Source organism: Onychomys torridus, chromosome X (assembly GCF_903995425.1).
Source record: "Onychomys torridus chromosome X, mOncTor1.1, whole genome shotgun sequence".
Lineage (NCBI taxonomy): Eukaryota > Metazoa > Chordata > Mammalia > Rodentia > Cricetidae > Onychomys > Onychomys torridus.
Window position 1 is genome coordinate 20593408 of NC_050466.1, and position 26953 is coordinate 20620360.

Consider the following 26953-nt stretch of genomic DNA (forward strand, 5'->3'; position numbering starts at 1 on the left):
GCCCTCTATTGACCTCCAATACAATCATGGTGCATATATACATAAAAAGTAAGTAAATCTCAAAAGACAAATATGTTTACTTACAACAGTTCTGTTTGTAGTTTCATATGATATTGTGAAATTCATCTCCCATTTTGCAAAAAGGCAAGTACCTTTCGAATCTGTCAAATTAAGTTGCAATGCATAGGACTGAACAGCTCCTAGATTAAAAAATAAATAAATTGTACAATATAAGATAAAAAATAAATTCTAGCCATTGCTGAAGTTCAACTCTAAAATGAAATCTGTCTGTTCAAGTATATGGTGCCCTGGTGGTTACTTCTCTTTGCAATTTTTAACAGAGCACTGGTAAAAAGGGGAACCTTTTCTCTTCTGGAAATAAGTGGTTCCTAGATCCTTGCTTGCTGCTTAGAATGGCAGAAACCAATGACTTTGACTCCCACATTCACTTGGGCCTTGTTAGTTCGGGTTTAGATCATTGCAGTGCTCTTCTTGTTTGTTTCTTGCAGTGCTGGGGATCAAACCAGGGCTTCACACATTGGCAAGTGCTCTACTGAGCTATATCCAATGCTTCTTCTGAGGTAACGAAAGTAGGGGGAAGTTTGGAAGGTGTATTAAACTCCTGCTTCTCTCAAACCCATTCAGTGAACCTTTCTCTGCAATAATGATAGATTAGATGTCTTATGCTCTTACTCAAACTCTGTTGTTAACAATATGACTAGGACACATAGAAGTCTTCCCAAATGATTTTTTATTCTGATGTGATCAGGGTTAGCTTTTCTAAACACATATATCACAAGACCACAGAAGCAACATTTCAAAGGGCTGTTAGAGCCTAGATCTGTAAGAAAAGTCAATTTTTACAAATGCAGAGTCCATAACTTTATTTCACTTTGAAACTGAACTGAGTAAAAAGGCTGATGAACCTTTCACATGGACCTACAATTACTTCCTAAATTCTCAACCTGCTCCTTCTGTAAATGGAGAAACTTTTCAGGCAGAAATGCTTTGGGACTTTTCATCTAACTTAACTCTCATCTTCTATACTGAAAGGTTACTGAAACATTACCTATTAAACTCAAGTGCCTAAAGCTTCAATATTCTAATGGAGAAGGGGGAAATATGCCAACAAATACACCTGCAACATAAATAACAGGCAACCATCTGAGAATTGTCTTGCCTGTCTCATACATTACCCAAGGGGAAAGTTGTTTCCTGTTAAGATAGTTGCACACCCTTTAATGCTATCCAAGCAATTCAGTGTCATCTACAGGCAGGGACATGTTATTAGACTAAAGAGAAAACTCCTGAGAGGAACACCAAGCTGGCATGCCTCAGCAGCAGCTTTCAAGCTGTACACAAAAGCCTACCTTTCAAGCTCCAGAGACCTAGCTGTCTTAGCAAGCCCAAACACTATGCTAAAGCTAAGCTGACACTAAGTACTGGCAAGGATTCAGAAAGACCTTGTATAAGGAACATAGGTTTTTGCCTTGATTCTTTTCTCCGTAGACATGGAATGGAGCTGTAAAGTAGATCCAAGTCTACACTGGACAGTGTGCTGCTGAGAACTCCAACTTACAATTTCCCTAATCTGGAGGTTTACTTTGCCTGTGCACCTGCACTCTCTCCACCCCCCACCCCTCTCAGCTTGGCATAAAGTCCCCAGCTCGTATCCCTGGTATAAAGCCTATCTGGTCATGATAAATGGATGATCTTTTTAATATATTGTTGCAATCAATTTACTATGGTTTTATTAAGAGTTTTGCATCTATATTCATTACAGGTATCAGTGTTCAGCTCTCTTTTGTTGTAGTCCTTAGAAGTTGAGTCTAGAATAGTGGTTACAAGAAGCCCGGTGGAGTAGATAGAATAAGGGGTGGAGAAATGCCAATCAATGGAAACTAAATTACAGATAGGACAGGACTGAGAAACCCTGATGTGCTTCAATGCACTCACTACACAGTGGGGTGACTAGAGAGAGCAGCAATGTATTGCATGTTTCAAAAAGAAAGGACTTTCAAAGCTTTCCCCATAAAGAAATGAGCAGCACCAGGGCTCAATGTTTAGCTTGATTTTTTAAAATTACACAATACTCAGGCTGGGCAGTGGTGGTGCACGCCTTTAATCCCAGCAGAGGCAGGCGGATCTCTGTGAGTTCGAGGCCAGCCTGGGCTACCAAGTGAGTTCCAGGAAAGGCGCAAAGCTACACAGGGAAACCCTGTCTCAAAAAACAAAAAAAAATTACACAATACTCGTATGCATAAAAATCATATCTCAAGCCGGGTAGTGGTGGCGCACGCCTGTAATCCTAGCACTCGGGAGGCAGAGCCAGGCAGATCTCTGTGAGTTCGAGGCCAGCCTGGGCTAACAAGCGAGTTCCAGGAAAGGTGCAAAGCTACACAGAGAAACCCTGTCTCAAAAAAAAAAAAATCGTATCTCATTTTATGGTGTACAAGCTTATGTTTTATGTATTAGTTAAAAATCAATTTAAAAATAAGAGTACTCTTCTTCTACTCAAACCACTCCAAACTATTATGAAAATAACTGAGAAGCCAGGCATGGTGGTGCACACTTACAAACCCAGCATTCAGGAAGCTGAGGCATGAGGCTGCAGTGATGGCTGAGTGGTTAAGAGCACCTGTTATTCTCCCAAAGAACAGGGGTTCAACATTCCCAGTACCTACATGGCAGCTCACAACTGTCTGTAACTCCAGTTCCAGGGATCCCATGTCCTCTTCTGGCTTCTATGGGCACGTAATTACATACATGCAAAACACTAATATACATTGTTAATATTCTGATCCACCCCTTGAAATTCCACCCCTTGGTGCCGCCCTGCATCTTGACGTAAGAGTCTCATTCTAAGAATAATCTCCTCCCCTTCCTCTCTTCCACTTTTCCTCCCATGAGGTGCGTACCCTTGATATCTCTCTCTCTCTCTCTCTCTCTCTCTCTCCCCCCCCCCCCTATCTTTCTCTTCATCTCTCTATTATAATAAACTTTCCATGTGGATGCAGCATCTGGGGTGTGAATTACTGGTCACCGCCACATCCACATGGCATGCATCTGCCCGCCAGCGCATCTGCCCAGCATGTTTCCCTGCACACGTGGGATACCCTCAGGGGTCCCCACCTCCGCACAATAATTCATAATGTACACAAAAAAATAAATCTAAAATACTAAAAAAAAAAAAAGGCTGGAGAGATAGCTCAGTGGTTAAGAGCACTAGATGCTGCAGAGGACCCGCGTTTGAGTCCCAGCACCATATAGTGGCTCACAACGCCCTTTAACTCCAGCTCCTGATATCCTCTTCCAGCATCGGCTGGCACCAGCCATACATGCAGGCAAATTAAAATTAAAATTAAATTTTAAAAATTTAAAAAGAGGCTGAGACAGGTGAATTAAATGTTCAAAGCTAACCTAAGCTACAAAATCGACTCAAAACACAGTATCTGGAGGCAAGCAGATCTCTGTGAGTTGGAGGCCAACCTGGTCTACAGAGTAAGTTCCAAGACAGTCAGGACTACATAAAGAAACCCTGTCTTGAAAAAAAATTTTTAATTAAGAAAAAAGAGTCTCCTATAGTAATTATTTTCTTCTCAAAAGATATTAAAGTAACCGGAAGAAAGCTGTGTAACATAGTAATAGGATCTATTTGCCCAAGGTAAGAAAGTAAAGGTTTTTAAGAAGAGAGTTCAGGTTGTAGTTCACATTTATCACTTGCAATCAAACTCAAGAGAGCTAATCTACCTTCTGAAGACAGAAAACAGAGGAATGCCCTGAGGACCCAGACACACCTGCCCACCCCTCTCCAAGTCCACCAGCATAGCTGTTGCTATTACTCCAAGGTTTATCAGCTCAAACTCAACAATTTCAAAATCCAGATTCATTCTTTCACTTCTTCCTCCAGATGGTCTCTTTTTTTTGTCAACCTGTATTCTATTCCCAGTCGACCACTCCATCCTTCCCCACTACAGACCCCTCTGGGCTATCCCTGGAAAGCACTGATCGATACCTTGCCTTCTCCAACACTCCTCTTTAAACACTTTTACTAGTTATCAAACTAAATTTAAATTCCTATTTGACTTTCAAAGTAATCTTTAATCTTGTCCTACCTATGGCTTCAATATCACTCAAACCATTTTCCCAGAATACACCCTTTAATCTCGTTGAACTTGTTTCCAATGGGCCCAAAGGCTTCTATATTGTGTCTAGCACTTGAGATCCACTTTCTTCTTGATGGCTTAAATATTCCTCAAGGACTACCACTCATTGGGGCTATAAAGGTGAAATAACTGTACCCTTCAACTTGATTCTAACTGCTGGTCCACATCACTGGCTGCTACACAAACTGAAAATGTTGAACACTTGCTTTCCCAATCTCCCTTACAGCTAAACTGTACCTAACAAAGAACTCTACCCCAGACTTAAAGTAAAAGAATTGAGAATGGAGCCAGCTATAGACAAAGCATCCTATGGTTAAGGAAATGGCTCAGCAGGTTCAAGTGTCCAGGCAAAAAGGTGACACTAACCAGTGGTAGAAGCTGAAGTTTTACACTTGGTCCTAACAGTGCAATCCAGTATTGAATTAGGTTTGGGTATATATAGCCAGAGGTGTTCCTCTTTCTAAGTAACTTTAATCTACTATGTACCTTTTTTAATTTTTGTACATTATTTATTTTCTTGTGGTTTGGGTACTGGAGATTGAACTGGGAAGCAATTGTGCTATCACTCAACTACATGCCCAATCCTTGTTCACTTTTTTTTAAAGCAAAACATGTTACTAAGATGTAACATACACAACATAACAGGCAAGGAAAAGGTGTACACAGTGTTAAGTACAGCTCAGAGCATTTTTTTATTCCATGGGCAAATGAGCCCTCCTTCAAGAAGCAGAAAATTCCAAGTACAGTCTAGGTATCCATGGGAACAGACTCCAGGACTCTCAGATACTGAAGTTCACAGATGCTCTAGTCCCTTACATAAAATGATGTATGAAGTATTTACACTTAACCCATCCACATCCTCCTATATACTTTAAAACCTCCCTGGATCACTTACATAATACAGTGTAAATATGATGTAAACAGTTATGCTATATTGTTTAGGAAACAGTGACCAAAAAGAAGTCTGTAATTCAGTATAGATACTATGCTTTTCTCTCCTACTTTGATCTATGGCTAGTTGAATTTGTGGATTTGTACCCTACGGAGAACAAAGAAGGCTAACTATACCCCCAAAGTCCCTACAGCTTCCCCATTCAGTTACTATTCACCTTCCAAGGTAAAACACCACCCTGACTTGTAAACAATATAGAGGACTACTGCCTATTTTGTAGCTTGATATAGAATAATTTACTGTGCTCTCTTTTGGGTCTGGCTTCTTCTGTGAAGTTATCTTGTTTGGTTTGTTTGCTGGTTTGTTTTGAGACAATCTTTTTTTCCCTTTCTGAAGCAGTGTCTCACTATGTAGCTTGGAACTCACTGTGTAGACTAAACTGGCCTTGAACAGATCACATGCTTCTGCCTCAGAAGTGCCAGGATTAAAAGAGTGAACCACCACACCTAGCCAGATAGTCTTGGTATGTATCCCAGAATGGCCTTGAATTCACTGTTTCCCAGGCTAGCTAAGAACTCCATTCTCCTGCCTGGAATGACAGGTCTGTTATCAAACTTTGCCCCACTATATTTTCAATAAATTCCCTTTCTGCTCTCTCATGCTTGTAACTGAGAACCTGGATTGAAGCTGGGCGTGGTGATGCATGCCTGTAATCCTAGCACTTGGGAATCTGTGGCAGGAAAAATTTAAGGCTATAGTCTAGAAATAGTAAGCCCCCTCAACCACTGTCTAAAAAAGAAAAACCACAGAACCCATGCTTGCATGCTATCCATTGTTTTGCAGTCATTTATCCAAAAACTTCCTTTGAATATAAAAGCCCTTACAAAGCAGTCCATAGTGCATATTTGCACATCTCAGCGGACTTTACACTACCTTGAATTACCCTCATAGTTTTTCAATATTTTTTTTATTATACGGACAAATGAAAGATAATTTTCAAATGAATAACTACCAAATGGCCAATAAATACATTAAAAAAGTATTCAACATCATCAGCTCTCAGGGCAAAGCAAATCCAGCTATTTTATATCATTGAATCCTGTCTCACCTACTGGCAAAAGCTCCAAATAGCACTTTGGAACTGTCACCTCACAGCAAACTAGTATGCTGTGAAAACTGAAATACAGTAAGTGATTTGTTATTAATAAAACACCAAAGTCTGTGAGTGAGTGATATATATGGATAAAGATTCTCTTTTGCTAGTGTTTCTATCACTCATTTGAATTCCAATATGCACCTTTAACCATAAGATCTTATCTAAGCTGCAGTCCCTAGAGTGTGTCTTTTATATGAATGTCATCTATCTTGTCTGTCACGTTGGAGGAGAACAGGTCTATTACTTTTCCTCTATCTCCTATCATTCCCAGCAGTGCTGAATACATATTAGGTTTTCAATAAATACTGACTGATTACATCAAATTGAAAATACCCTGCAACGTGGACCTGAAATACAGCTCAGTCCAATTACAAGGAAGGCCAATTCTTTTGAACTTCCAAATCATGAATTTATCAATGTTCTGGATATTGCCTCAAACCTCATGTCAGTTTTCCATAAACTGTGACTCGTTTTTTAATCTAGGAATAATGCTTTTCCCAAAAAGTGAAAGATTAATTTTGAAATGTTACACTTCAGTAGAATGTTTCTAGCAAGTGATTTCCACACTTACCTGCTATGCTTGATTTTTGTAGAATATCTAAACTATTTTAAAGACTGTAAGACCTTTAAGAGCCATAGCTGAATGTATCCTAGAATGTGTGATTATGGCGCTGAAAGTTTATTCTCAAAAGAAAAGAAAAGAAGGACTGGAGAGATGGCTCAGTGGCTAAGAGAACTGGCTGCTCTTCCAGAGGACCCAGGTTCAATTCCCAGCAACCACATGGCAGCTCATACCTGTCTGCAACTCTAGGTCCAGGGGATCCGGCACCTACATACATGCAGTCAAAATACCAGTTCACATAAAATAAAAATAAACTGAAACATATACACACATAAACAAAGAAAGAAAGAAAAAGGTCACACCTCAAAGTCAACATTCTCGTGCAATTATCTTCTCAGTACTGTTCCAAATAGATCATTTATAGGTTCTTCTAGTACTCAGACTTAGTTATCCAAACACAAAGCATTGTATTTTTTTTTTTTTAAAAAGTGAGCCAGGAGGTGGTGGTGCACACCTTTAATCCTAGCACTCGGGAGGCAGAGCCAAGTGGATCTCCGTGAGTTCGAGGTCAGCCTGGGCTACAAAGTAAGATCCAGGACAAGCAACAAAACTACACAGAGAAACCATGTCTCAAAACCTCCCCCCACCAAAAAAAAAAAATGGTTAGGTTTTTATAATTCTGTTTGGCCCAAATGTACCTGAAAAATGCACAGATTAAAACAATGGCCTATGGTGATGCATGCCTTTAATTCCAGTACTCAGGAGGCAGAGGCAGGTAGATTTTTGTGAGTTCTAGACCAGACTGGTCTACAGAGTGAGTTCCAGGACAGTCATGGCTACATAGAGACCCTGTCTTAAAAAAAAAAAGATAGTGAAAAAAGTCCACAGAAGAGGGCATGGAGAGATGGCTCTGGTTAAAAGCACAAGATGCTTTTCCAGAGGACCCAGGTTCAATTCCCAGAGCCCACAACAGTCTCTAATTCTAGTCCCAGGAGATGCAACACCCTCTTGTGGCCTCAAGAACCAGGCATAAATATGATACACAGACATACAAGCAGGCAAAACACTCAGAGATAAAATTTAAAAACTGAAAATAAAAATAAAAAATCCATACAACACAGTGACCTCAGAATCAATATAATGAAGCGATGAAGAGAATACATCTGCAGAGCTGAGAAGCTAAAATTCAGCTCAGGAAGCCAAGCTTACTAGCTGTCAGACTCCGGGCCAGTTACCCTTGCCAAGAATTACAGTATCTATTTGTCTAATGGGTTTTTTGATAGGATATAAACACTCGGAGCTGAGAGATGTTTTCCAAGCAAGTTAGAGACCCTGTTTACAAGCCTCCCTTAGGTAAAGACTGGGGCTCAAAGAAAGGGATCCTTTCCTATTTAAGGTGTATCTTTACTTTCATCATCCTAGGTCCTATCCTAAACTTTACCCATTTACCTTGAGGGTGGCCAAAACGTTTTGTTTGGGGGTGAGGGAGAGGGGAGAAGGCACATCTAGCTGGAGAGATGGTCCGATGGTTAGAGCATTGTTCTTGCAGAGGTCCTGGGTTCAATTCTCAGCACCCATATGGTGCTCACAACCATCCATTAACTCCAGTTTCAGGGAATCCAACTCCCTCTTTAGATCCCCAAGGCTACCAGGCTTGCATGTAGTACACAGACATACATGCAAGCAAAACATACATATAAAATAAATAAAATCTTTTTTTAAAGGTGTAGGACCAAGGAGATGGCTCATCAGGCAAAGGTACTTGCTACCAACCTGACAACCTAAATTCAATTCCTGAGGCACACAGGATAGAAGTGACTCCTTAAAGTTGCCCTCTGCTTTCCACATGCATTCCATGCACACATATGTATAACTACACACACACACTTTACGAAACAGGGCACAGCCTAAAATCCCAGCACCAGGAGACTGAGGCAGGACTGCCATGAATTCTAGGTCAGCCCAGGCTACACAGTGAGTTCCAGGCAAGCCTGGGCTAAGGAATGAGACCACTTAAAAAAAAAAAAAAGCAAGACATAAAGGCAAATACTCTTTCTTCTCTATTTAATGATGTCCTTCCTATAAGTTTACATCCAATTAGCTGTTCTCATGTTTACCTGTGACTCATTCACATTTTTCTTTTTATGTCTATGTTTCTACAACAGAAAATAAAGTTTTAAGCTATGAATGTTGGTCATGTGAAAAGTAACATTTAAAATTAACAAAACATACTATTCTAAACCATGAAATGACTTCCTTGATTTTTTTTTTTAAGGTCAGAGAATAGGTAAGAAAATGAGAAGACTCTATTGAAGTAATGGAAAAAATGCTTATTGCAGAGCCGCATTTGGCAGGCCTCCAGAGTTCTTTTGCAATGCACAGCGGGATTCCAACAAGTACTCATACAATACACTTTTGGAATTGAAGGATCTCTGGCCACGTTAATACAAAATTGTACAAAAAAGTACAGCCTTTCTTAAGCAGGGTCACAGAAGTTACCTCCAATGCTGTGAAATAATGCTGGGTTACAGACAAAAGTCTAACGCACATTACAGGAAAAGAAGGCTAGATACACAGGAATATATTTGAATATTATTACCCTATCAGATATGATAACCAATGACTAATGGATTAATGTCAAGCCTGTCCTTTCAAATGTCTATAGTATATATAGAGGAATTTTTATTCAATCATGAATTCGAAGTTATCAGTTAAACAAAATGTGCTAAGGCTGCAGAAAAAGACAAACAACAACAAGCCTTTCAGATGTTCTCCAAAAGGAGAGACAGATGCTGGTTGTCTGAGAAAACCTAATTCTCACCAAGTCCTTCTAGTTCTCCATATTAACCCTCATGCCTAAGCAGGCAGATTTCAAGTGCTAGATGTGACAGTGCATGCCTTAAATCCCAGCACTAAGGAGGTAGAGGTAGGTGGATCTCTAAGTTTGAGGTCAGTCTGGTTTACTTAGAGAGTTCCAGGGCTACATAGTAAGACCCTGTACACAAGTAGGAGAGACTACAATTACCATGAGATTATCCTATACTTATCTGCACTCTTACACTGATTTGGAAGTTCTTGATCCAATGACACAAAAGAGCTTTTTGAAAACATCCTTTATTGTCCACAGAAAACAGAGACCACATTTGTTCTAGTTCATTATCTTATCTACAATCCCAATGAATACCCCAAGCAAAATTTACTGGCCTTTAACCACTAGGTCTGGTGCTACAGAGACCATGGGAAAGACCAGCAGCTAAGGTCACCCCGTCCTCTCATAAGGTAAACAACAGAAAATAAGCTAGTATACCTAAGAGTTTGGGAGATAAGATTTATTCTTTTATTCCTTTTTTAGCTTAAGTAATTTCTTTCGAATTTATCTTTATTGAAAATTCATAATATATTCTGATCATGGTTTCCCCTTCCAACTCCTCCCTTATCCTTCCCACTCATATTATCCCAAATTGTTATAGGGCAGATCTCCTTAAAGCACCAAGGTCTCCACCCAGATGTCACTCAACCCTAGGAAGCCCAACAACCACATAATATAAACACACAGGTCATCCCACCAGCCAACTATCTCACCTATTCACTTCATTCCTCATTATCAGCTTCCTGTTTGTTATGGTCTTTTTCACTATCTGAAAATGTTATTATTTACCTGTTGGGCTATCTTCCACCTCTAAAATGTAGGTTCTATGACAGCAGAGTCTCCACTGTCTCGTTCATTGCTGTCTCCCTTTCATGTGGTTGAGTGGTTAGAATATAATAAGCAGTTAATAAACATCTGTGGGAGAGAGTGGCCCTCAACATTCAGGAGAGTTATCAAAGGGTTTTTACCTCTAAAAAGAGCCTCAAAGGTTTTTTAAAAGCCTCACTCAACCCTTTAAAAAACAGAAGTTAAGCCAGGTGGGATAACACACGCCTTTAATCCCAGCACTCAGGAGGCAGAGGCAGGTGGATCTCTGTGGGTTCCAGGCCAGTCTGGAACCAAAAATAGAAGTTAAGCTAGTTATAAAAATCGATGACCACAGAATTCTATCACTAAGAAAACACAATTAAGCAATGATGTTAGGAAATGGATTTCATCTGTTGCCCTTTTCATGTTTCTAACTCATACACCTTTTTTTCAACATGGTCTTTCATTGGTTATAATTCATTCAAATGAAAGCCAGCAAAAGTTGTCTGTGAACAGTGGTGGCACATGCCTTTAATCCCAGTACTCAAACAAACCAAATAAATGAATAAATTTCTGTGAAAACCACTAATGTAAAGTCTAAGAATATTTTCTATACTTACTTTAAAGCAAGGATTTGGTCTTCCTTTTCCACGATGCTGGAGATTAAACCCAGGACCTCGCAGTGCAGTAGTGGCGCACGCCTTTAATCCCAGCACTCGGAAGGCAGAAGCAGGCGGATCTCCATGATTTTGAGGCCAGCCTGGGCTACAGAGTGAGATCCAGGAAAGGCCCAAAGCTACAGAGAAACCCTGCCTACCAAAAAAAAAAAACAAACAAACAAACCTAGGGCCTTACACATGCTGTGCAAGTTCTCTATCACCAAGGTATAGGCCCAGACCTGTAGATTTTTTTCTTTTAGTTTTTTGAGACAGGTAACTGTTCTGTGTAACAGTTCTAGCTGTCCTGGATCTCACTCTGTAGACCAGGCTGGCTTCGAACTCACAAAGATCCGCCTACCTCTGCCTCTGCCTCCTGAGTGCTGGGATTAAAGGCATGCATGCACCACCAACCACCCAGCCATGGCTTGCTAAATTCTTAGGAGTATAAGGCACACAGGATCTTGAGCCTCACAGCAAAATCAAGAGATGTCTAACAGCTCTGGCTGTCCTGGAACTCTGTAGACCAGGCTGGCCTCGCCCAGAGATCCTCCTGCCTCTGCATCCTGAGTGCTGGGATTAACGGCTTGTGCCACCACAGCCTGGCTTCGGCTACACTTAAAAACTGGATCCTGGGCTGGAGAAGTGGCTTAGTGGTCACTCTTCTAGAGAACCCAGATTTGGTTCCCAGTATCCACGTCACAGGTTACATATGTCTATGAAAACTCCAGTTCTAGGGTACAAAAGTGCTGCCCTCTTCAAATCACCACAGGCACCAGGTACACATGTCATATACAGACATGCAGGCAGACAAAACACATTACATAAAATAAAAATAGATAAATAGAAAAAAATTTAACCCTGAATCCTACGTAATGTTGCTCCTGTAGATCCCTTTCTGAATTTGTAAATGGAGGGAGTCAGCTTTAGAAACCATCCAAAAGGATGAATCTAGTAACTCCAGAATCACTAGGTTTGAGCATTTCTTCTATGTATTAAGTTTTGACTGTTTATTTTCTACAGTTAGCAAACACTGCTTTCGTAAACGCAAAACAAAAGATTTCAAAAAAAATTAATGGCACAAAAGCCAACATGTAGGTCAACTATTTTTCTCAGTTTCTCTGAACAATAACAGCATTGTTTGTGCAGATTCAATTGGCAGGGAATTACTGGTTAATAGGTGCCTCTGTCAGATGTGTTCTTGTCACTGATAAGGTGTTTTCCACTGTAAACAAGCCTCTCCTGGGGTCAGCCAGCCCTCAGCAAATGCTCCCCGGGTAAGGGTTAGAATTAAGTGTTCATGCTAAGCCTCATGCCCCAATTTCAGAAGTGTTATAGGAGGAGTTGCTTACACAATGTGGTCAGCTAGATCAGATCAAGGACCTGCAAATGTTTTGGAGTCAGAATGTCTACAGAAGACCTCACAGAGTTTTGGGTTGTTTAAGTGAATTATATTTGAGAAATAAATAAGTAGTAAGAACACTGGAGTCATCAGGGTGGTGATATCACCACATATTACATAGCTTCTGGAAAATTCAACTGTGTATAAGCAAAAGGCTGAGAGTGAAAAGGAGAACAATCTTAGCACTGTTAGGGAAAGTTTTGATTGCACAGGCTCTCTAGCAAGGTCCTTGAGAGTTACTGGACAAACTCATCAAGCTATGCTCAGAAGCTGGGCTCCTCACACCTGGCACTGCTAAGGTGTTGAAGGAGAGAACTTTTTTTTTAGTTTTCTCTGTGTAACAGTCCTACCGATCCGGAACTCAGTCTGTAGACCAGATAGGCCTGCCTCTATCTCCCAAGTGCTGGGATTAAAGGCCTATGCCACCACGCCTAGCTGGAGACTACTCTTTGAGAGGGGCTATGCTGTTCTTGCAGGCAGATTAGTAGGATCCTGGCCTCTATTCACTAGAAGCCACCCAGTGGGACAAGCAGAAATGCCTCTAGGATATAGATGTATATACAAATACTATATGCATGAAATAGCAATAGATGAAAAAAAAATCATGGATATGAAGAAGATCAGGGGTATATGGGAGGATTTAGAGGGGGTAAAGGAAGAGAAAAATGTACTCTCAATATAATGTCAAAAAAAACCTCAAAACCTATTATGGAAAATTTTTTATATGCCTCTACAAGATATTACCAAATGCCCACTGAGTGAGAACACACTGTTCTACTCCACTGAATTGTGAATTACAAATGCAATTTTTTGCCTTCTCAATATCCCCTCAATCTACCTATCTCTACCCCATTCCAATCTGAGTCTTTGCCTTCTATCCCTTTATTAAAGTACAAACAGCAAGGGTCATCTATCCCTTTATTAAAGTACAAACAGCAAGGGCCACTAGGTAACAACAAGCAGATTAAATCGGGTCAGCAGGACTCACTGTGATCAAAGTTCAAGTTTAGGCTGTTACAGACTCTCAGTCTGTTGGGGCGGATCACAACCAACCAACCTCACTCAACCCATTTACTCCACCGAGGCACAAGCCAATCCTTCGGCTATTACCTCCCACTTTTAAATCACGAATAAGCCGACTATGGTGGGAAAGGAGAAAAAACAAACAAGACACTGTGAAGCAAAGGAAGTAGTTTCCAAAAGTCAGCTACACAAATACCATCTTGGAAGTTCCCTCACTTTAGCATCTAGTTGGGATTTTTCTGTCGGAAGCTGGCTGGGAGGAAGTAGCAAAAAGTTACAGGTAAAAGAAACAAAAAACAACAACAAAAGCAAACAAACAAACAAACAGGAGATTCTGAACACCTCCAAGTCAGCTATTCAGTCCCCATCTAAGTTCTCACTCATTCCTTAAGTCTCCAGAGGCTGGGTCTAAATTTTCTTTCCAGTAACTTAGTCCAGTTACCTTAGATCCCTTGGCTTTTGAAACTCCAAGAACATACTCAAACCCCGCACCAATACTCATCACCTTTTCTCCTAGCCTCCAATCCCACCTACAAAGCCCCCAACGCCTCCATCTCTGCCCCGTAGGCCCTACTGTCCTATCTAACCGCTGTCTTATCTAACCCGTCCTCTGGCCCACAACAATTTCACAGGGGTACAGCGTCTTCCGTTCCAACTTTCCTTCCTCACTCTATATAGTTTTTCCACCATCTTCAAAATTCTTCCCTGACCCAAGTAACCAAGACTCCCCAGTGTCGGCTCCCCTGCTCCCCCACACTCTTCCAAGTTGCTCCCTCTACCCCCGGTGTCTGGAACTCTTCAGTTGTCTTGTCTAAGCCGGTGCTGTCCTCCACATCCCCTTACTTGCCGGGTTGTTACTCTCAAGGGCCCGCCATCCCTTAGCCAGACCTTCTCTAGGTCACTGCTCAAGTTCTCCCCCCCGCCAGCCACCCCCCTCCGCCCCACGCCACGCCTGGGGCCGCCACCGCCGCCGCCCAGTGTCAGCTGCTCAGTCTCTCAACGCCTCTCCGAAGACCAGTCTTTCAGGCTGTGGCCTCTGAACATCCCCCCCCTCCCACTCCCATCCCTCGGGCCCAGCTGAAGACACTGGGGGAGGGAGAGGGCCCGAAAACTCACCCAGGAGCAGACAAAACAGGACGAGCCCCGAGCTCGAAACCGGAGGGAGGCGGAAGCTCATCCTGATCCCGCAGGGCAGGCGACGACCTGACCGGCAACACCAGCGAACACCCTCACAGACCCTGGGAAAGCGAAAGCACAGATGACCACCGACCACAGAGCCGCGAAAGCCGGGAGTCAACGCTTCAGCTCTAGTCATAAGACCAGGGGCGGGGCTCTTTCTTCCTTTCAGCCAATCACCATGCTCCCAAGCAGTGCGAGGGGCGGTGATATCCGGGCGGGAGGGCGGGGTGGCCACGCCCTGGCTTTTTGGTTCACAACCATTACAACACTAGGAAGAGATATGCGCGGAGGGCATTTTTTAAGACTAACACGAGAGGAGGAACTTTTGAGGTTTGTAGACAGTGGGTTATTTCTGTTCCTGAACCTTCAAAACAAGCAGAATCATTTTACTGGCATCAAAAAGGTTGCTTGGTATCTGAAGATAAATATACGCAAAAATAAAACACAATTATTCTCCAAGCATGGAGGCTACCTATTGGTGGACAGGAAAGCTAAGGGGTACTATGAAGTCACTGACCACCCGATCAGAGACCCTGCTATTCAAGCTCACAAAGTTACAACATTCTCTTTCCCAGATGGGGAAATTGAAGCCAGAAAGAGGAAGCGTATTTTTATAGAGAGTAAGAAAAAGGTGAGAGAAATAAAACAAGAATAAAATAAAAATAAAAAACACATTGAAGACAGAGGTAGATTATGGGTGTTTTGCTCTATTGCTCTTCTGCCTTATTTTTGAGACAGAGGCTTCTATTCAACCTGGAGCTTGTTATTTTGGCTAGATTGGCCAGCCAGTGGGCCCCTGAAATCTACCTGTCTCGGCGCCCCAGTGTTGAGGTTACAGATGCACTATGCCTGGCTTTTACATGGGTGCTGGAATCCTAATTCAGGTCCCCATTCTTACATGATATTCACTCTCCCCACCTAACCATTTCCTCAAAACTAATTTTTATCTTCATACACTCCTCGAATTTGGCTCTCTTCTAGATAATGCCTCCAATCCATGGCAAAATGGCCATCACTGAAACCCATACAGAAGTCACTGTGGGCTCAGACAGCTGCCAACCCTTGAGCTGGAGTCCTCGGGAATAAGTGGAGATGCGCCATTTTGAGTTATAAATCGTACCGCCCCCCCCCCCCCCCCACACACACACACACACGCGCGCGCGCGCGTGCGCGCGCAGTATTTTCCTCAGGTCCCCTTGCAAAAGGATCTCACTCAATCTGCTCAAATACAATGGTTCTGAGGCCAACTGTACATTAAAATCACCTAGAGGGCTTATCACAACACAGACTACTAGACCCCACTGGACTTTGCACAGGTCTGAGGTAGAGTGAAAGAAAATCTGCCTTTCTAGCAACTTCTGTAGTTGTCCTGATGGAGCCATACTGGAGATCACACTCTGAGTAATGATATCTCAAACTCTTTGGGGCCAGCATCTTTATTTATGCATTTATTTATTTATTTATTTATTTATTTGTTTTTATTATTTATATTTACATGTAAGTGTATGTGTGCCATGTGTGTCCAGGTGCCCAAAGAAGCCATAAAAGGGCATTGGATTCCCAAAGCTGGAGTTTCAGGCAGTTATGAGCTGCCCAATGCAAGTGCTGAAAGATAGTTAATGTGTGGGTGCTAAAAACTGTACTTAGGTCCTCTAGAATAACAGTAAATGCTCTTAAACACTGAGCAATCTCTCTAGCCTGACATACAAACTTTTTTCTGACCCAAGTTCTCACTATGTAGCTAGCTTTCATTTGCCTAGAGCTCCCTATATAGCTCAGGCTGGCCTCTGCCTCAGCGCAGTTAAAACTGTGCACCACTGCACGTTGTTTATTTTTATTAGTGTATGCTCATTTTACAAAGTGATGAGTTTCCTTATGACATTTTCTCCAAAGTATATCATAAATTTTGTCTGTAGTCAACTTCTCATTGTCCTCTCCTGTCTCTCTTCCTGTCTCCCACCAATCCTCTTCCTTTTCCTAAATAGTCCTTTCTACATCCATACCTTATGATAGTGTGTGTGTGTGTGTGTGTGTGTGTGTGTGTGTGTGTACAATCTAGGTTATGCATACGAGAGAATACCAGCAGTTTTTCTCTTTCCTCTGTGGAATGGAATTATTACTATTAAGAAGTAGGAGAGAGGGCTGGAGAGATGGCTCAGAGGTTAAGAGCACTGACTGCTCTTCCAGAGGTCCTGAGTTCAATTCCCAGCAACCACATGGTGGCTCACACCCATCTGTAATGAAGTCTGGTACCCTCTTCTGGCCTGCAGACATACATGCTGTATACATAATAAATAAATAAATCTTTAAAAAAAAAAAAAGAAGAAGAAGAAGTAGGAGAGAGCCGGGCGATGGTGGCACACGCCTGTAATCCCAGCACTCGGGAGGCAGAGGCAGGCGGATCTCTGTGAGTTCGAAGCCAGCCTAGTCTACACAGTGAATTCCAGGAAAGCAAGGGCTATACAGAGAAATCCTGTCTTGAAAAGAATTTAAAAAAAAAATACTAGGAGAGAAAAGACTTCTATTAACTTCAACCAATTTGTAGAAAAAAAATGGTTGGTTTATAGTAATGTTTTTTAAATCAATTAATGAAAATAATTTAAGATACTTCGGCTGGGAGTATAGCTTTTTGGTAGAACTCTTGCCTTGCATGTGTGAAGCCCTGGACTCCATCCCCAACACCAAATTAAATAGTAAATAAATATATATTTAAAAACACAACATTGAACTGGTCTGGGAAGATGGCCCAGGAGATAAGAGAGTACACTACTCTTGCAGAAGACCCCACTTCAGTTCCCAGCACACACAAGAGGCAGCTCATAACCACTTGTAACTCCAATTCCAAGTTATCAATTTGAAGATCCTCAAAAAGCTCAAAACAGAACTGGCATATGGCCCAGCTACACCACATCCGGACATATGCCCAAAGGACCCCACACCCTACAACAGAAATGCCTACATTTCCACAGTTGCTGTAACTCTATTCACAGTATCAAAGAAATAGAACCAGCCCAGATGTCCATCAATGAATGAATAGATAATAGATATATGTGTGTATGTGTGTGTCATGTAAATACATGTGATGTATATATATAGTGCCTGGTCTACAAAGCGAGTTCCAGAAAAGGCACAAAGCTACAAAACCACGAGAGAGAGAGAGAGAGAGAGAGAGAGAGAGAGACAGAGAGAGAGAGAGAGAGAGAGAGAGAGAGATCGAGGTCATTAAAACACATGGAAAATTGTTGTGGAATTTTTGTTTAACCAGGAAAAGATGTAGTACATTTGTTTATGCCGAATTAGTTTAATTGTGCTTAATTATGTAAAGATGTGTTGCATTTGTTTCCCCTTGCTTTCCTAAGGCATGTGATTGGTCTAATAAAAAGCTGAACAGCCAATTGCTGGGCAGGAGAAAGGATAGACAGGGCTGGCGGCCAGAGAACTGGAGGAGGAGTCTGGGCTGGAGAAAAGGAAGAAGAAGAGAGCGGAAGGAGGAGAGACAGAGGCACGCCTGGGGCAAGAAGCCAGGCAGCGGCTAGCCAGCCAGACATCAAGAAGCAATAAAAGTAAGATATACAGAAATAAAAAGGTAATAAACCCTGAGGCAAAAGTAGATAAAGAGAAACAGGTTAAGTTGGAAGAGCCAGCCAGAAATGAGCCTAAAGTAGGCCAAGCATTCAGAAATAGTAAGAAGTCTCCATGTCATAATTTCAGAGCTGGTTGGTGGACAAAAACAAAAAGCCTGCTACAGAAAGAGAAGATGGTCAAGGAGAATAGAATAAGCGGGGATTATAAAAAAGAGGGGAGGGGGAGGGAACCAAAACTCAACATACAGAAATCTAGTGATCTAGAAGCTTATTTATGAAATATGAAAGTCAGTTTGGGTGACATAATTTATATGTGGAGAGGATGAAAAGATATACAAAGGGAGAAAGTGACTTTCCTGATATTACATGATAATTAAAAAATCATTTTCTTGATAGTAGGCTTTAAATAATTTGTCCTTTTTCCACTCCTTTCTCTGGCTTTTCTTTTTGTTGTTTGTCGTGGTGAATTTTTGTAGATCAGGCAACCCTCCCCAACACCCAGAAGTCCACCTGCCTCTGCTAGGATTAAAGTATGTGCTACCACACCTGTCATTTCTCTTGGTTTTTTTTTTTTGTTGTTTGTTTGTTTATTTTTGAGGCAGGATATCTCTGTGTAGCCCTGGCCAGCATGGAACTCTCACTACGTAGACCAGACTAACCTTGAATTACACGCCTCTGCCTCCTGAGTGTTGGTATTAAAGGCATTCACCACCATGTCCAGTTTTGTAAAGAAGTTTCGGGGTGGTGGTAGTTCAGGCTTTTAGTCTTAGTACTTGTGAGGCAGAGGCAGGCAGATCTCTGAGTTTGAGTCCAGCCTGGTCTACAGAGCAAGTTCCATGACAGCCCTGTCTCACAAACAGTCACATAGTTTTTACCTCTCTTTTCTTGTAAGGCAAAGCCTTGAATTCACTATGCTGCTGAGGATGAACTTGAGCTGCTGTTCTTCCTGCCTCTACCTTGGAAGACCCCGTTTATAAATGGCTCTGGAAACTTTATTTGCATGGCTTTACAATAGTTTATTTAAAAATAAATAAATAACCAGCCTGGTCTACAAAGCAAGTTCCAGGACAGGCTCCAAAGCTACACAGAGAAACCCTGTCTCGAAAACCCAAAACAAAATAAAAAAAATAAACAAACGTTTTTTGCCAGGCATGGTGGCACTTGCTTGTAATCCCAGCAAGAAGGAGTCCAAAGCAGGAAGATCAGAAATTCAGAAATTCAAGGCCAGCCTGGGCTGTGCAGCAAGACCCTGCATAAGGAAATAAACTTAATAAATAATTTTTTTTTTGGTTTTTCAAATTGTATCACAGCTGGGCAGTGGTGGCACACACCTTTAATCTCAGCATTCAGGGGGCCCACTTGGGAGGCAGATCTCTGTGAGTTGAGGGCAGCCTGTGCTACACAGAGAAACCCTATCTCGAAAACCACCCTAAAAATCATATCACACACCACCACAATTTTATTTTACTTTTTATTAATTTGAGGCCTGGTCTGACTGCACTATCCAGACTGGTTTTGCAAAATTAGGTAGGTTCAAGCAATCTTCCTGCCCGAGAGCCCTGACTAGCAGCCACTGCAAGTACATACCATCATATCTGCCTCATCACCATTTTATTTTACAGATCTATCACCATTTTATTTCACAGGGAATTTTAATCAACAGCTTAGATTTGGTTTACTATTTGGGACATTTGGAAATGTGTCGAAAGGTAAGTACTGTTGATGAGATGGGATCAAGGCAGGTTTTGGCCGTTGCTAAACTAGACTTCTGGTACCCATTCTGCCATCAGCTTATCACACACATAAGCTTCTATTCTCAAAAGCTTCAATGAATTGGATCGGGCCCACCCACTGCCTTTCTTCTTCTTCTTCAGGGAGCTGCAGTTCTGCTCTAAATCCCTTTGAATTAGCTGCACTGTGAGCACAGTTCATCTGGCACCACTCCCATTCCTTACAGTCAACAGTAATGGGCTTTAATAGCATTTGAACAATGGCAGCCCAGTAACTCCTAGGCTAGGTTTAGGCTGATTAATTAGCCTTACTGACACATCAAAAGATCATCAAAATGGACTGCGTTCTTTCATTTATCTTCAGAACAGTGTTGTTCCAAAGAGAGTCCAATCCATGGAACAGAATGGGAGTTTCAAGATACACTTGTGTGTGTATATATATGGGACCATTTATTGTGTGCTGGGGTTGGGCGTGGGGTACTGAGTCTTTTTTTTTTAAGTTTTATTTATTTATTATGTATACAGCATGTATGACTGCAGGCCAGCAGAGGGCATCAGATCTCATTACAGATGGTTGTGAGCCACCATGTGGTTGCTGGGAATTGAACTCAGGACCTCTGGAAAAACAGTCAGTGCTCTTAACCCCCGAGCCATCTCTCCAGCCCCGAAACTGAGTCTTACTAGGTTTCTCAGGTTGCACTTGAATTCAGGTTGCACTTGAATTCCCTCGGTAGCTCTGGCAGGCCTGAAATTTAGAATTTCTGCCACAACATTCCAAAAGACTGGAATTTTATGCTTGTACCACCAGGCCATGGCTGCAATGTAGCTATCAGTAGCTCCCAACCTTTCTACTGCTGCGACCCTTTAATACAATTCCTCATGGTGTGGTGACCCCCAACTATAAAATTCTTTTGTTGCTGCTCCATAGCTGTAATTTTGCTACTGTTATGAATTGTACTGTAAATATTTTTGGAGATAGAGGTTTACCAAGGGTGTTGAGAGCCACTGTAGTGCTAAAGTGTTAAAAGTAATACTACAAAGGAAATGAAAGAACCTGGAAGTGCTGGCACACACCTTTAACCCCTGCTCTTGGAAGACAGAGGCAGGTGGATCTCTGTTAGTTCAAGGTCATCCTGGTCTATGTGATAGTTCCAAGCCAACCAGGGTTACATAGTGAGACTTGCCTCAAAAAACAATTAACAGCAATTCAAAAGAGAACATTATAAATTACTTAAATTTGAGAAAACGACTATTGTAATTATTGTGCTGCATCGAGAACGTCACTTTCCCCCTTTGTGCATCTCATCCTCTTCGCATATAAATTATTGCATCCAAGTTGACATGCATATTTTATAATTAGTCTGTACAAATTGTGTATGAGTTAAATGGAAAATATTATAAAACCACTGCTAAACACAGAAACAAAAATTGAAATAACCTTTAGTCCACAGCTTCTGCTCAGCGTGTTCTTTCTCACACCTCTGCCTCACCAGGATGATTGCTCCTCCAGATGACCCATTTCCCTCCAAAGCCAGCGAAGGAACAAAGGGGATTGAGCCTGTGTTCCCCCAGCACCCCAGACTTCCCTCCAACACTTGTGTCTTCACTGGCCCTGATGCCCTAGCAGTCTAAAGCTTCTTTGGGGCAAAGGATGTGGCCATATCTTTCAACAATCTGTTCTCATAATCAGTGTTCAGTGTTTCTTGAATCAATAAGTAAACAGAGGATCTAGGAATATTAGAGAGCATATAACGTCAGCACTGAACTGGAGGAATTATCTCAGCCCACTTCCTGTTTTTGTCTGTCTGTGTCATATCAGGGAAAGTGACAGGATTTGTTCTTTTTTCTCCCAATTGACTAACCAGCTATAACTACCAAAGTTCTGACTCCTACTGTATATGTTAGGGTATGTATATGTATATGTTAGTGTCTTTATATATATATGTTAGGGTATGTATAGATATATGTTAGGGTATGTATATGTATATGTTAGTGTCTTGATATGTAGCCTAGCAGGACTTGGACTTTTTTATTGTGCTGTGTATTGGTTTTCTTTTGTTTTGAGATAGGGTTTCACTGTGTAGTCTTGGCTGGCCTAGAACTTTGCTATATAGACTAGGCTGGCCTCAAACCCATAGAGGTCCACCTGTCTCAGCCTTCTGAGTGCTGGGATTAAAGGCAGGGGACACTATATCCTGCTGGCCTTGAGTTTATTATCCACCTCAGCCTCTTGAGTGCTTAGGCTAAAAGAATGCAGCACCATGTCTGACATACATATAACTTTATCATACTGTTTCTTCCTTTCTGAATCTTTGTTTCTCTGTCTATTTCTGTGTCTTTCCCTCCCTTGCACACACACATACACTTGCAGATAGCCTTTGTCATCTCTCCTCTCTGTGATTGTCAGGTTTTTTTTTTTCTTTTTTGAAAGATGTGTGCTCTGGAATAGTATGCATGTATGGAGATGTCCTGGAACTGGAGTTACAGGTGGTTGTAAGCTACCGACCTAGGTTCTGGGAACCGAACTTGGGTCCTCTAGAAAACCAAAAAGCATTCTTTTTTCTTTCTTTTTTTTTTTTTTGAGACAGGGTTTCTCTGTGTAGCTTTGGAGCCTTTCGTGGAGCACACTATGTAGCCCAGGCTGGCCTCGAACTCACAGAGATCTGCCTGCCTCTGCCTCCCGAGTGCTGGGATTAAAGGCATGCACCACCACCCAGCTACAATAAGCGTTCTTAAGCACCAAGCCTTAGCTTCAGCCTCTAATTTTTTTCCTTTTCCTTTGAGTTAGTGTCTCGTGGTGCCTAGGCTTGCCTTGAACACTCCTTTCCAGTATTAGAATTACAAGCATGTGCTACCATGCCTTTCTTTGTGGTTTTCATAGTTTTTGTTTTACTTTATAGCCCAGGATAGCTTTGAACTTGAAGTGATCCTCCTGCATCAGCCTCCCAAGTGCTGGAATTACAGGTAAAAGCTACCATGCCTGGCATTAATATTTGTCTTTCTACTCAATAGACTATGGAAGAGATAGATGCTAAGACATTATAATCTACCAAAGTTTGAAATGACACACTGTGGGAAATAATGTCATGTTGCTCTCTTCCTTTGTAGTGGCAGTTTAGAGGAGAGAATCAGTTTCAGGAAGTCCTACCTCCCCCTGTATAACACTATTAATGATAGCCATCACCTCATCAAAAAGTGGAACTGAAACGGCATAAGATGGCAGCCACATGCTGCGGATTTCTTGATATGGAATAGCAGATATTTTGAAATCAGAAAGGGCCCTTATCTGTGTCAACCCTGCCATTTTGTTCACCGAGGTCAAATTACTTACTCAAGTTGGCAGCGGAGCTGAGAACGGAACTCTTACCTCTGAATTTCTTGCCTGCTGTTCTGTTCTCATTTGGCTCTAGCTCTGTGCTCTAAAAGGCTCCCTTCATTAAAGTTTTATGTGAACAAGAAAGGCACAGGAAACACTGAAAGCCCAGTGCACTTCTGCTAGAGAATTTATTAGATGGTGACCTTAGCACTCCCACCATTGAAATGCAGAAGTTTCCTAGCAACTTCAGTCTTTGGATATTGTATTGTTTTCCCGGTGCATGCTCATGGAAATATTTGTTGACTTGCAATAGGCTTTAAAAAAGACAGTCCGGACCTGGCGGTGGTGGCGCATGCCTTTAATCCCAGCACTCGGGAGGCAGAGCCAGGAGGATCTCTTGAGTTCGAGGCCAGACTGGGCTACCAAGTGAGTCCCAGGAAAGGCGCAAAAAGCTACACAGAGAAACCCTGTCTCGAAAAACAAACAACAACAACAACAAAAAAAAAAAAGACAGTGCCAGCAGGGTGGTGGTGGTGTACGCCTTTAATCCCAGCACTCTGGAGGCCGAGGCAAAGTGAATCTCTGTGAGTTTGAGGCCAGCCTGGTCTACAGAGCAAGATCCAGGACAGGCGCAAAGCTACACAGAGAAACCCTGTCTCAAAAAACAAACAAACAACAACAAAAAAAAGCAGGACAGTTAGTCTATTTTTATATAGTTATTACCTCCTTCTGTCTGTTTTTCTCTGTCTCTCTGTCCCTTTGTCTCTCTGTTTCTCTCTCTCTCTCCTTTCCTTTCCCTCTCTTTCTCCCCTTTTTGAGATATTGTAAGTATTTGCAGTCTACCTGAGGCTACACAGCAAAACCTTACCTAAAACAATGGTATCAACGATTTCTGAATCCCATTACCACAGAATCTAAAGGTCTTAGTGGAGCCCAGGAATCTACATGTTAATGAAATAGCCAGATAATAGAGATGTTTGTGGTGTTTGTAGATGGAACACTTTGATAGACTCTTTTCTAAATAAACTTATATTGAGAAGTTTCTGTAGTCTATTTTGTTTTTTTAGTTATTTAAAAAAATACCATTTTTAACTTTTGGGCCAGGGACGGTGGGTGGCTCAAGCCTGCTTATAATCCCAGCCATCAGGAGGCTGAGGCAGGAGAACTGCTATGATTGTATGGCCAGACTAGGATATGCAGCAAAACTCTTTCTCAAAGATCTCTCTAAAATCTTTTTTTTTGTTTAGACAGAAATTCAGTATGTGGTTGATATTATCAGATATGAGAAAAAACAATCCAAGCTTCATGCTCTAAAAAAGGATGGAGAGGTTGGGGATTTAGCTCAGTGGTAGAGTATTTGCCTAGCAAGGCCCTGGATTCGATCCTCAGCTCTGAAAAAAAGGCTGGAAACCAGGAATCTTGGGGGAGGGGAGAGCTAAACTGTTGAAATGTAAGTGTTGTTCTATGAGTGAGGGGAATCACGTTGTTGTTTGTAATGCAGCACCATTCAGCCCAGGCTAGCCTCTAACTTACCATGTACTACGAATGCTTTCAAACCCACAATCCTTTGCTTCAGCCTCCCTAGGGCTAAGGTTTCAGGTGTGTGCCTGCCACCATGCTTGACTAGGAACTAACATCAATGGCAGGAACATTTTTCTGAGTCGTCATACACTGTAAGTAGTCCAAATTTAAGAAAGCAAGCTAATGTGACCATTCAAATTCAAACGCTTCAAAACTTAGTAGTAACCAACTTGAGTAGTGGATTCACGCCAGCGACATTACATTGAATATCACTAAATATGAAGTTCCTTGGGGAGCTTGGTTATCATTTTGGTTTCGCTATTGCTGTTTGTGTTTGCTCTTTGAGACAGAGTCTCAGAACATAGCCGTGGCTGACCTGGAACTCACTCTGTAGACCAGGCTGGCTTCAAATACATAGAGATCCACCGACTTCTGCCTCCTGAGTGCTGGGATTAAAGGTGTGCCCCACCATGCCTGGCTTGTTTTGTTTTTGAGAGAGGGTCTCACTATATAGCCCTGGATGGCCTAGAACTCTTAGACATCTTCCTGTTTCTGCCCACTAAGTGCTAGGATTAAAGGTGTGTGCCACTGTGTTCAGTGGTGAAGTTTGGTTTTAGGTTGATTTTTTTAAAAGTCTCTTAAGAATGAGAGTAATGCAGCATATTTTCTTATGTTTAGTTATGCATGTGTATACATATGGCTATATGGCTGTGAGTGTAGGTTTCCTGCCTAGCAGAGGTGTTGGAGACCCCTGGCGGTAGAGTTACAGGCAGTTGTGAGATGTCTGAAGTGGTTCTGGAAACTGAATGCAGATCCTCTTAACCACTGAGCCATCTCTCCAGCCCTTGTTTTTTGTTTCTTCAAGACAGGTTTCACTATGTAGCCCAGGCTGGTCTGAAGCTCACAGAGATCTGCTTGCCTCTCTGCTCTTGAGAGCTGGAATTAAAGATGTGTGCCACCATGCCCAGATTATGAGACCCTGTCTTTGAAAAATAAAAATAAAAAAAGTCTGGGCAGTGGTGGCACTCAGGAGGCAGAGGCAGGGGGATCTCTGTGAGTTTGAGACCAGCCTGGTCTACAAAGCGAGTTCAAGGATAGCCAGGGGTACACAGATAAACCCTATCTCAAAAAAACAAATGAATGAATGAATGAACAAATGAATGAATGAATGAACAAATGAATGAATGAATGAACAAATGAATGAATGAATGAATAATAGAAAAGAATGGGAGTAGTGGTGCACACCTTTAGATTCCAGTACTCAGGAGGCAGGCGCAGACAGATCTCTCTTATAAGTTTGAAGCCAGCTTCATCTACATAATGAGTTCTAAGCCTGGGCTACAAAGTGAGACCCATAAAAATGTGACCACTAAACTTTGCTTGACAAAATGGTCCTTCAGGTTCCTGCTTCGCAGAGGAAACTGCCAGACATTCTACAGGACACTGAGAGAAGTGACCAAGAGACCTAGCCCTGTGGGCTAAAGACAAATGCCCCAACTTTACAAAGGAACATTAGGTGACTGTCCAGGCTGCCAGCTGTCTCTGTCTACCCTGCAAGACTCCCAAAAAAATGCTTACATCCTTCTCCCGGTTCTCAGGTAATATTATATCCTTCTGAGGTCTTTGATGTGGTTGAAGACTAGATAGTTATAATTTTCTCAGTTATGATAAAAGATAAGTTAGATATAAAACCTTAGACTCACAAATATAAGATAGATAGGATATCTTCTTTAATATTATAACTGTAATTCTTGCTTGATAATTGTTTTGTTATATGTAATTGTACTATGTAAAAGTTAAAACCTTCCTTTAAAAAAAGAAAAGGGGAAGTGCTGTGGATATCGCTCTGTGTAAATAAAGTTCTGATTGGCCAGTGGCCAGGCAGGAAGTATAGGCGGGACAAGAGAGAAGAGAATTCTGGGAAGTAGAAGACTGGAGAGAGACACCGCCTACCACCGCCATGAAAAGCAACATGTAAAGACACCGGTAAGCCACAAGCCATGTGGCAAAGTATAGACTAACAGAAATGGGTTAATTTAAGATAGAAAAGGTAGATAACAAGCAGCTTGCCACGGCCATACAGTTTGTAA

The 26953-nt window shown here is 41.8% G+C and overlaps 1 protein-coding gene across 3 annotated transcripts in view; it reads right to left on the reverse strand.

Moving 5' to 3' along the window:
• Lamp2 (lysosomal associated membrane protein 2) overlaps window positions 1-14856 on the reverse strand; it is a 49717-nt gene extending 34861 nt beyond the window's left edge. For all 3 annotated transcript variants that reach the window (XM_036174028.1, XM_036174030.1, XM_036174029.1), the window contains exons 1-2: window positions 14650-14856; window positions 85-200 (exon numbers count right to left, since the gene is read on the reverse strand). In XM_036174028.1, coding sequence (XP_036029921.1) covers window positions 85-200; window positions 14650-14848 — 315 coding nt within the window. In that variant the 5' untranslated portion in view covers window positions 14849-14856. The remainder of the gene's footprint in view (window positions 1-84; window positions 201-14649) is intronic.
• Window positions 14857-26953: the final 12097 nt, after the last annotated feature.